This window comes from Pelobates fuscus, chromosome 7 (assembly GCF_036172605.1).
Source record: "Pelobates fuscus isolate aPelFus1 chromosome 7, aPelFus1.pri, whole genome shotgun sequence".
NCBI lineage: Eukaryota > Metazoa > Chordata > Amphibia > Anura > Pelobatidae > Pelobates > Pelobates fuscus.
Genome location: NC_086323.1, coordinates 105,110,143 through 105,122,385, shown reverse-complemented (window position 1 = coordinate 105,122,385; position 12,243 = coordinate 105,110,143). Strand labels below are relative to the sequence as shown.

At 41.8% G+C, this 12,243-nt stretch overlaps 1 protein-coding gene across 1 annotated transcript in view; it reads right to left on the bottom strand.

Annotated features, from left to right (window-relative positions):
* Positions 1-12,243, bottom strand: part of GUCY2C (guanylate cyclase 2C) — a 103,632-nt gene that overhangs the window by 73,088 nt on the left and 18,301 nt on the right. Inside the window, exons 7-8 of the mRNA XM_063427406.1 lie at positions 3,620-3,734; positions 824-959 (exon numbers count right to left, since the gene is read on the bottom strand). Coding sequence (XP_063283476.1) covers positions 824-959; positions 3,620-3,734 — 251 coding nt within the window. The remainder of the gene's footprint in view (positions 1-823; positions 960-3,619; positions 3,735-12,243) is intronic.

The following is a 12,243-nucleotide window of genomic DNA, read 5'->3' as shown; positions in this document are numbered from 1 at the left end:
ACTCACAAGTTTGATGTGATAAAATAAGCCTTAAAAGGTCCCTCACTGTTGGCAGTGGGAGGTTTCAGCCCTCTCTTGGTGGTTATTCTAGTCTGGAAGCCAAGCTCAGAAACATCAGTGATATTAAAATCTCACAAATTACTTCGACCTGAGTGAACATAACTCACACAGGTCAATAGAGCACAAATTAGGTTTAACCCTATTTAACCCCTTAAGGACACGTGACATGTCATGATTCCCGTTTATTCCAGAAGTTTGGTCCTTAAGGGGTTAAGGGGGACTATGAGAGGGTGGGATTAGCCTGTGTTAGGCATTTTTACTTTTTATTGTTTACATACTGGTCCTTGAGGAAGTTCTGTGTAGAGAACAAAAAGCATAGGATCCATTAATTTTAATTATTTTTCTTTTAATTTGTTTTTATTACCTTACATACCAATAAAGCACCTTTGTACTTTTTTTCAAATCTCAGAATTTTAATATCACTGTGGTTCCTGAGTTTAACTTCCAGATTGGCTAACCACCAGGATAGGGCTGCAACCCCCCACTACCAACAGGGGAGGCACCATTAAGGCTCCTTTATTACATCAAACGTGTGAGTGCACTGTGCAACCAAAAAGTGTTTTGTTACGTGATGTCAAAACAATATTGCACTGTGTTTTGTTTTATTTATCTATTTTAGAGATAACAACTGCACCCCAGAATTTCATATTTGCTTGTGGCTGGTTGGGGGTAATCGTAGGGAGCTGTATATCTTAAGTTAAGTTGTAAGCTGTAAGTTTATATTTATATATCAAGTTTGCCATGAACAATATAACTGACTAACCTGGTATAGAAACACTACGAAACTTATTAATGAATGAGATATGTTGCATCGGTGTTGAAGAATTAAAAAGTCTCTTGAGAATATGTCCAAAGAGAATGACCCCATCAAGATATCCTGCTGCATAGTCATCTTCTAGCTAGAAACAAAAATAATAATTTATATAACTACAAAAGCACTGCAATCAAAGCATATGATCATTTCATAGAAGAGACAAGTGGTGATTTTAACGGCAAGTATTAATCAATATCGGACTTGATTTCCACCTGAACTCCAATCATAATCAGTTACCTAGTATTAAAGGAACACTCCATTGGCAATTTGCTTTTTTGAAATCACTATTTAGTAGCTATAAGGCATTCATTTATTTATGCATTTTTTCATTTAGGGTATATCTATAAACAACTTGCAAAAATGGCAGATATCTTGTCTTAAGCTTTTGCAAGCCCAGTTACCCAGCCCAGACTTTAAGTCTGAGCTGAGGAAAACACCAATCAGAGGCTTCTCATTGAGTTGCAATACAACTCATTGAGAAGGGGGAAGTCAGGCATATGCTAGCACAACACTCCTGACAGCCTGGGAGGTGTTTCTTCCCCCAATTATGCAAGTGCTAGCAATTATATATTGGTATTGACACTTTTATAAACTGCAGACACAGAAAGCACTTGAGTAAGCTGGAGTATTTTATGTAGCTGGAGTGTTCCTCTATCCCAAACTTAACTTATATTTCACGTACAGTAATTGTTTCTCTAACCCAAAGCACAGTTAATACCTTATCCCTAAATATGGATGTAATTTGATTCTTGAGAAAACCCTTAGTAAATATCCTAAGCAACCATAAACCTATCTTTTATTTCCTAAAAATTGTGTCACATAGTTTGTGTCCTACCCGTAAGGATAATTAAAGGGGCAGGATTACTTCCCACGAAGACAGGTTTTGCTTTAGAATATGCACATTTTTGGCTCTATCCATCTTGTCCTTAGTACTGACTAGTTTCACAGCCTTTACTATTGCTTGCATCCCCACAACATGATGTTACCATGACTAGACTTAAAGGGACACTCCAGGCATCCAGATCACTTCTTCCCATTGAAGTGGTCTGGGTGCCAACTCCCACCACCCTTAACCCTGCAAGTGTAATCATTGCAGTTTTTATAAACTGCAATAATTACTTTGCAGGGTTAAGTCCTCCTCTAGTGGCTGTCTATCAGACAGCCACTAGAGGGACATCGGCTCTGGATTCAGGTAAGTCACTGTGAAGGTGTTTTAACCCCTTCAGCAACATGGGATGGCGGGTGGGAGGGAGAGGGGCACTGGAGAGTCCCTTTAATTGTGGTGATGTTTTTATCAGGTTGAAGGGCAGTGTTGGCTTTCCACTACAAAATGTTTAATTGTGGTCTTAACAGACCCAGAAAATCTTTTCTCCATGCTTACTGTGCCCCATGCCTTTTGGCAAACTATCTAATATGTGTTATTTTCCAGAAATATCTATCTTGTCATCAAGTTTTTTGAAAATTCGGTATTGTATGGCACACACAATGCAGTAAGTTACATTGTAGATTATAGTTTTTTTTAAATGACAGTTTCTTCCATTTAATATATCGCCTGCTCCTTCAGAGATAGTGACAATAAACGTATTTGGCATCTGCTAAGTATATTGTGTAAAACACATGATTTAAAAAATAAAATAAAACTATTTCTATGTCATAACACTACAAACACTTCATATCACCCTTTTCACAAAATTTTACCCAGTATCGCGTGCATTATCAAGGTCGGTATAAGACCCATTGAGCCCAGGTAAATCAAGGTAACACACAAATGCCTTGGCATGGTCAAACAAGAGAAGGACTAACGCGAGAGCCAAAGGCTGCCGTAATTTCACATCTACTAACAGACGTGGCGGGGGCAGAGAGGGAGAAATGTATCCTTTATTCCTAATTTAATATTATTATTGTTGTTACGAAACATAGTGGTATTTTATTTATTTATAAGCTCATTTGCAGCAGATTATTTGCCAGGAGTATAGGAAAACAGAAAAAGAACTATAATCGGGTAGTTCCCCTTTAAGGAGTACTCCCAACAAACTGGTATCAATGTGACGAACACACCGTTTAAGCAAAACCGTTTTTTTGTTTTCTGGTTGATTGCATGGACAGGGCTGTTTGTTTATTGTTCAAATATTTAGAAAGATTATGTATTGCCATTTAACTGTATTGAGGCAGTCTCCTAGATGCATATAGGGATTACAAGCACTGCTATTCAGAGTGCACTGATACAACTGTATCATTTCGGCAATATAGTTACTAATAAAGTTTAAGTGTCACATTAGTTTCGTTATGATACATAGTTGCACAGTGTTATCAGTTGTGTTGCTCCTTCCCGATACCTTTTACCCTCCTTCCTTCCTTCTCCATACAAACTAAATGGTGTGTTCGTCACATTGATACCAGTTTGTTGGGAGTACTCCTTAAAGGGGAACTACCCGATTATAGTTCTTTTTTTGCATTTACAATATCTGGGTCCAAGCCCATATTAGGTGGAACTGGTACCACCATCCTGACCTACTATCCTAGACCTTGATCCAATCTGAGGCTTGGTCAAGGACTAAGGGAAATCTTCTTTTATTAAAATATAGGAAAATAAACATTTTCTCAACCCATTTATGTGAACTGGTTACAATTTCAGAGTAAATTCATTGGAACTTTAACAAATAATCTTTTTTAAACAAAGGACCATTCTGCAATTTTGCTTGTTTTCAATATAATCTTGAAGACATGGCTGATGGCATAACTTACCAGTTGGATTGTTTGAGAGTTGTTAGATACCTTGCTGAAGTTTGATGTAGGTACTGTTAATACCATTACATTTTCCATGCCCGGATAAGCAGCAGTATTGTCATAAAGACCTGGGCTGTGAGAAGATAACAATTGGCCGTGTGTTAAAAGCAGTCCTACAGGAGTAATCAGCATTGTTTTGTTCTTATATAACTGTGATTCTAACTTTGAGGAAAACAAAATTACTCTCACTTTGCTCAATATCTGTAGTGCAGTTTGAAAAGAAAAATGTTAAGACAAGAAAAATGGCCATTAAATTGATAGCAGCCAAACCTCCACCACTTATCGATTAATCTTTCCAAATAAGTCACAACACTTACTAATAAACTGTTTCTCAGGAAAAGAGCACATTTGCAATATGTATAATAAAGACACATATTTACGGACATAATTTTCTTTTTAAAGTCACAGTCACATATTTCTGCTGTCTTCCTTAGCAATAGCCTTATTTATACTACAGTTTTTTTTTTTTTATATATATACCAATGCACAGATGTGAGGATTATGTCCAAAACAAAATACTTACATTCTGATGGGATTTGTAGGAAGCCACATTCCAGAAATACTATCTGGTATACTTGCATGACAACATTTTTTTTTTTTTTTTTTTTAATGTGAACCTGTTGGTAATGTGTGTATATGACACTGGGTGGGTGGGTGCTTGTACGTGAGTCAATAGTAGTAGATAAATTGGTATTTAAGTAGGAGTATGTGACTGATTGGATGTGATTACAGACAGTTGATGGGGTGTGCGAGTGGGTGAGTGAAAGTACCTAACTTGTGGAATGTCATTCACTGTTGTTGCTGTAATTAGCACGGTTATTTGCATTAAACAAGGCATCAAGCCAAAATAACAAAGTTGGAAACATATCTAGAGCATTTTTTTGATTTAGATATTTTTGCTTAAAATTGTAAATTTCCTGGGTCATATCCAAGAGAAGTCCATAACCTTGTAGGTTTAAGCATTTGACTGGATGAGAAGAAGGAAAGTGGGAGCAATAATGTAAGGTAACTGGGTGGTATGGGGGTTAACCCTTGGTACATGGAATGCAAAGAAAAATAACAAGTTGCCCAGACCTATTAGTTGTAGTAAGCTAATGTAACTTTTTTTTTTATAGTATAAATTATTTTATTCAATTTTTTACAAATACAAATAGACATAAAACAAACATTCATACCCACATCTTTGGTATATTCTGAATAATTATACAAATATATTAAAACATGCATTAAAAACCTACATATCATTCCATATCCTTATCTGCGCGTTCAGGTAAAAAGAAAAGGGGCGGGGGGTGGGGGGGGGGAGGGGTAAGAAACTGTTTAGGCTCAGGTGCTATTATATCTTAAAGTTCAATTAAGGTCCTACTGTATTTTGTTAACCCAATCTTGCCAAAAACTATGTCTTTTTGGAGAATTCATGAATGGGATGCTTAAATCTCTTTCCATCTTTATCTGGTCATTAATTTGTTCTTTAATGGGTTCCCATGCAAACTCTTGGTTATTTTAATATAACTTTTTTTTTTTTTTAATTCTTTATTTTTGGTGCAGTAAAGATTACAAACAGTCCTGTGATGCCACAACAGCAGACACAGGCAAGGTAACGTATACAATGTCATGGCGATAAACAATTGCACATTTTTTAATTATATGACAGGTTATATGCACGATTAAGTTCGTTGCGAGTAGACTAGTTATTGCTGCAAATGTGAGATTCATTAATAAAGAGTAACTGGAGCATAGAGTGTAGTCTTGCAGTTGAACATGTGTTTCTACAGTGAAGTCATAGGTATGATGTATGTCTGGAATTTGCGAGTGCGAAGAATGCGGATTATGCATGAGTGTCAGGCCGCCAAGCCCAATGTCTATAGGTGGTTAGGTGACAGGCTCTAAGATGATGCGAGTGTTACCTGCGGTACAGCAGCATACATTTAAATAAGGTGTGTTGTGAGAGCGCTAGCTAGATAAGAGCGGTCAAGCAGTGTATATTTCTTTGCCATTCTGTATCGGCAATGGGTGTCTGTGTAGAGGGCTGCGCTCTGACATATCTAGAATTTTTGGTTAAGCAAAGATGGAATAGTAACTGTATTAGTCCTCACTGTATGGTTAAGTAAAGGTTAAGAAGTAACTGTTGTTGAGAATATGATGTCAGCGGATAATATGTAGTTAGAGGGTATTATGGCGGCATAATAGCATCACATTGGCAACTGAAGACAAGATTAAATAAGAGGGCAACCGGCCTAAGAAACATACCAAAACACTGAGTAAGTTATGTAGGAATAGAACACACATAACTTAGGTATTTATGACATGTCAGACTATACAGCAAGGTGTAAGCTGAACAGAGTCATGGTAATTCAAGTTTATAGTAATTCAAGTTTATAGTGACTATACATACCCGCTGTATATGCTAGACATGTGGGCGGTTGGGAAGTAAATGCTTAGGGTAGGAACCATGCTAAACTATGCTGGCCTTTGGCAGCAGTGAGGAGACATATAAAAAGAAACATCAATGTCCAACCAAATAAGTGGCCACTGAGGGTCAATATCTTGGGGGTATTGAGGAGAAACTGCAGTGCTGCAGTGTTTAGAGTCTGAATTTAACAGAATTATGTTAGTAACAGGTGAATTAAAACAGAGTGCCGCCAAAGGTCAGTGAGCCTACAATCCAAATAGCGTTTAAGCATAAGCTAGCAATACTATAGTGTATATAAAACAGGCATTTAAACTAGATGGTTAATAACAAACAGTTAGTTGCTGGATGACATTAAATGATAAGTAATAAGAAAAATAAACAGTCCAGTCTGGGGTTGATACCTATCAGTCTGTGGAGTAACAGCAAGGCACTAACTGAGATGTGCACATCAGGCTGCGTGCAGTTGGAGTTTCATCCTATCCCCTGGCTTGGCTTCTGCCCACTTCGTTTTGTAAAGGTCTCAGTGGCCCCGAGCCTGCCCCAGATTTTTATTGTGCTGTAGTATATCCAGCCGGTCCGCATAATGCAGGAGGTTGACACATCAGCGAGATCTGGGCCCCATGGTGCGGACCTGCCAGCACGTGGGAGGCCGTGTGAGGCTGTGTACTGCGGGCGGTGGTGTCTCCTCCAGGGTCTGCCCAGGCGAGGGTCTGCTGCTTGCTGGTGTCGGCTGAGGTTTTGCGGTGCAGTCTGCCCGGGAACCTTTGGTCGTGACCAGACCTGATGTGACACACTGCGCCACCGCAGGTAGGTTTCGTTTCGCCTGGTGCTGGCGTGGGTGGGTTGCCGCCATTGGCAGTGGTAGACTCTTGGGCTTTCGGGTTCCTCTAGTTCGCCGGTTGCCTGCTTTGAAAACAGGCGGAGGCGTGCGCTCATGCTGGGGGTTTACCGTGGTGGTAACCCTGTGTACCTTGGCCTGAAACTCCCGGATCTTTATCTTTCTCCAAAAACTGGCGAATAACTCATCCAGCCTGGCTTCAAGGTCGTCTTGCTCTATGTCTCGAGGACATGCGGCGGCGGCCATTTTGTCTGGCTGTGCCGCTGCTCGCTGCTCATCAGATTGTTCCCCAGAGGCTCGGGTAGGGAGGTTGCCCCTCAGGGCTGGACCGGGATAACCCCCGCCGGTCCAGGGGGGGGAGCAGGGCTTCAGTGGATCTTTACCACCAATGTTTGGGCGAGGAGAGCGGCCGTCTCTCCCCGGTTCCGCCATCAGTAGGCCGCAGCTATCCACCTTGGGTTCCCGGTCACCAAATCGCTCATTACAGATATCGGGCTGATCACCGGGTCGTCCCTTTTGTAGGGAGTGCACCCCGGTTTGCTTAGTGTCTCTATTTTAGTGAGTATCTGTGTGGAATCGATAGGCAAGGCAGGAGCCCAGCTTACATGCGTCTGCTCTGCTTGCTGGCTTGGCCCCGCCCCCCTTGCTGGCTTGGCCCCGCCCCCTTAATGTAACTTTTAATAGTACTTGAATAGAAGATAGTCTTATCTATCAGGAAAAAAAACAAACTCAGTGTTGTATATGTATTGATGCAAAAAATGAGATAAATAATAGTGGAGAAATTAAGTATATACAAAACATAACTGTTTAGAGCTTTGGTTGAGAGCCATAGGGCCCTACTGAATAAAAAAATGTGCTCAGAACTAGAAAGTGAAAATCTAATTTTAACAAGGAGAATAATATAAGAAACTCCTAAATAATAACATATGTAGGATGAGAAAATAAATATTGTAAAGCTACTAGTATGTAATCCTGAACTTGGTATTCAAGGGCATCTGTGCTCAAAATGGGAATAATCTAACTAATATATATGCAGCTACAATAAATGAATAGAAAAGGGCTATGTTCCTTAACCAGAAAAACATATATTTTTATTGTGAGTATGTGAAAGGCTTGGTGTTAACTGTTAGGGTATTTGCTAGGGTGGTGTCAGGATCGGGACAGGGATCCAACACGCAGAATACAAACAGGAGCTAGGTACGTATACCGGACCTTAGAATGGCCGGACTAACGTAAGGAGAAAGCAAAGAATGGTCAGAGACAAGCCGAGGTCGAGGGAACGAGAGAACAGGTAAGCGAGAGACGAGCCGAGGTCAAAGGATACGAGAGATAAGCAGGAACGAAAATACAAGCCGAGTCAGAACCAAAAAGACAAACAGTAATAAGAGCACTGAGTGACCAGACAAGCTAGAACCACGACAGGGCAATGAACCATTACACACATCCCTATTTTATACCTTGGCTCTTTGATTGATGACTCCGCCCCTGCCGAGCCCTGATTCGTTGTTCGGAACTAGATTGACAGGTCGGGACGTGATTGCCGTCATGACGTCGGCTCCTGAGCGCCGCGTCATAAAAGGAAGCGGAGCTATCGCGGCCGGCGTGTAAACGCCTATGAGAGCTGTGAGGATTGGGTGAATCAGCCCCCCTGAGAGGACGGCCGTTAGAAAATCTAACCTCCTCCGAGGTAGAGACTTCAGGTACCCTGACAGTACCCCCCCTCTCAGAAACGCCCACCGGGTGGAAGGAACCGGGGCGAGACGGAAAACGAGCATGAAATGCCCTGAGGAGACGAGGGGCATGCACATCTTCACGGACCACCCAAGACCTTTCCTCAGGACCATAACCTTTCCAGTCAACCAGATATTGCACCCTCCCCCGAGAAACCCGAGAATCGAGGATGGACTTGATTTCATACTCCTCCTGACCCTCAACCTGGACAGAACGAGGGGAGGACACAGCGGAGGAAAACCTGTTACAAACCAAAGGTTTCAATAAGGAAACATGAAAGGAGTTCGGGATGCGCAGGGCAGGCGGAAGAGCCAGACGATACGCAACCGGGTTTATACGAGACAGAACCCTGTAAGGACCTATGTAACGAGGAGCAAATTTCATGGAAGGAACCTTCAAGCGGATGTTTCTGGTACTCAGCCATACCCTATCACCCGGGGAAAAAACCGGAGACACCCGTCTGCGTTTGTCAGCGTGTCGTTTAGACACCGTGGAATTATGGAGAAGAATTCGTCGAGTCTGATCCCACAACTTCCTCAGATTGGCAACATGAACATCAACTGACGGTATCCCTTGGGAAGGGGAAACCGACGGAAGAACGGAAGGATGAAAGCCATAATTCATGAAAAAGGGGCTAGAACGAGTAGAATCGCAAACGAGATTGTTGTGCGCAAACTCCGCCCAAGGAATCAGACCGACCCAATCGTCCTGGTGTTCAGAAACAAAACAACGCAAAAATTGTTCAACCTTTTGGTTGGTGCGTTCGGCAGCTCCGTTGGACTGGGGATGATAGGCAGAAGAAAAATTCAATTTGATGCCTAATTGAGAACAGAAGGACCTCCAAAACCGGGAAACAAATTGGGACCCTCTATCAGAAACAATTTCAGAAGGAATACCATGTAAACGAAAAATCTCCCTCGCGAAAATCTCAGCCAATTCGGGAGAAGAGGGCAATTTAGGCAGGGGTACAAAATGAGCCATTTTAGTAAACCTGTCAATCACCGTGAGGATAACAGTATGTTTTTTAGAAACCGGCAAATCGACAATGAAGTCCATAGCCAAACAAGACCATGGTTTCTCATGAATTTCTAGGGGGTGCAAAAGCCCACATGGAAGAGTATGAGGTTGTTTAGTCCTCATACAGACATGACATGCCCCAACGAAGTCCTTAACATCCTTACGTAACGAAGGCCACCAGAAATCTTTAGAAATCAGAGAACAAGACTTGCGTATGCCAGGGTGACCGGCAAATTTACTGTTATGAAAACACTGCATCAGTCCCAGTTGGAGTTCAGGAGGAACGAAGTACCGATCCCCAGGAACAAGTCTGGGAGCCAGATGCTGTACTTTCTTGATCTCAGCAAGCAACGGGGAGTGAATCTTGATGCTCGTGTTGGCAACAATATTACACTTGGGAACTACAGAAGAAAAAACTATATCAGACATAGTCGAAGGTTCATGTTGGCGGGATAATGCATCAGCCTTAGAGTTTTTAGAACCAGGTCTATATGAGCACGTAGTTGAAATGAGTAAAGAACAAAGACCAACGAGCCTGCCTGGCGGACAGGCGCTTGGCTTCCCTTATATAGGACAAATTCTTGTGATCCGTCAAAATAGTAACCGGGTGTAAAGTCCCTTCCAACAAATGTCTCCACTCCTTTAAAGCCATAATGACCGCTAATAGTTCCCTGTCACCAATATCATATCTGCTTTCCGGCCCAGACAATTTCTTGGAAAAAAAAACACATGGGTGCAGCGGTTTATTCAAACCTAGCCTTTGGGACAAGATAGCGCCTATACCTGTCTCTGAGGCGTCTACCTCGAGTAAAAAAGGCAAAGAGGTGTCAGGATGAACTAATATCGGTGCTGAGGCAAACTGTTCCTTGAGGGTTCTGAAAGCAACAAGCGCCTCAGGAGACCAGGTCTTGGTATCAGCACCCTGTCTAGTCATATTGGTAATAGGAGTAATAATAGAAGAGTACCCCTTAATGAAGCGCCTATAATAATTGGAGAATCCGATAAACCTCTGAATGGCCTTGAGTCCCTTGGGCAATGGCCAATCTAAAATTGATTGGAGTTTAACCGGGTCCATCCTAAACCCGTCTCCAGAAATAACGTAACCAAGAAAGTTTATCTGAGATTGGTCAAAGCTACACTTCTCCAATTTGCAGTACAAACCATGTTGTAGAAGCTTACGCAATACCCTTCTGACTTGTTTGTGGTGAGTCTCAGGCTCTCTAGAGTGTATTAGTATATCATCCAAATAAACTATAACACATTCATGTTGAAATTCCCTAAGAACCTCATTAATTAGGTCCTGGAATACAGCAGGAGCATTGCAAAGCCCGAAGGGCATTACCGTATACTCATAGTGGCCATACCGGGTATTGAAAGCCGTTTTCCATTCGTCACCCTGCTGAATTCTCACCAAGTTATAAGCTCCCCTCAGATCTAACTTGGTAAAAATCTTGGAGCCTTTCAGTCGATCAAATAACTCAGTAATCAAGGGAATAGGATAAGCATTTCTAATCGTTATCTTATTCAAGCCCCAATAATCAATGCAAGGACGTAGAGTGCCGTCTTTCTTATCTACAAAAAAGAAACCGGCCCCGGCTGGAGAAGAGGATCTCCTAATAAATCCCTTGTCTAGGTTCTCCCGTATGTATTCCTCTAAGACTAAGTTCTCCTTAGTGGATAGAGGATATACAGTACCCCTCGGAGGCATAGTACCAGGCAGGAGTCTAATCTTACAGTCAAAGGACCTGTGTGGGGGTAAAGTATCAGCCCTCTTTTTATCAAAGACTGCCTTTAAATCCAGGTACTGAGATGGTATCCGTAAATCTGTGGACTGGTTAGAGTTACTTGGTGCGTCAACTATGCAAACCGGTGAGATTTTCTGTAAACAACCTTTCTGGCAACCCTGACCCCAGGAGATTATCTCACCTTGTTCCCAATCAATAATAGGGTTATGCTTCTTAAGCCAGGGATACCCCAAGACTATTGGAACTGAAGGAGATGAGATAAGCATGAGAGATATTCCCTCCTCGTGTAGAATACCAATAGTTAACCTAACTGGTAAAGTCTCACGAAAAATAACAGGGTCTGATAATGGTCTACCATCTATGGCCTCAATGGCCACGGGTGTATCCCTTAGCTGAGATGGGATAGAGTGGTTCGTGACAAAGGCTTGGTCAATAAAGCTTTCAGCTGCTCCGGAATCTATCAATGCCATAGCATTAAGTACTCCCTTTTCCCAAGCTAAAGAAACAGGTAACAGAAGCCTATGATCCTTGTAATCATATATAGAGGACAAGATAGAAACACCCAAGGCCTGTCCTCTTGAGAAACTTAGGTGCGAGCGTTTCCCGGACGGTTAGGGCAATTTAGGCATAGGTGACCTCTTACTCCACAATACATACACAGACCCTCCCTTCTCCTGTATTGTCTTTCACTTTCTGAGAGACGAGTGTTACCTATTTGCATAGGTTCTGGGAGAGCTAGAGTTGTAGATTCAGAATTCTGAAATGCGGGAGCTAGTCTTAATGAAGGTCTATGAGTTCTATCTCGAGTGTTCTGCCTCTGTCTCATGCGTTCATCTAT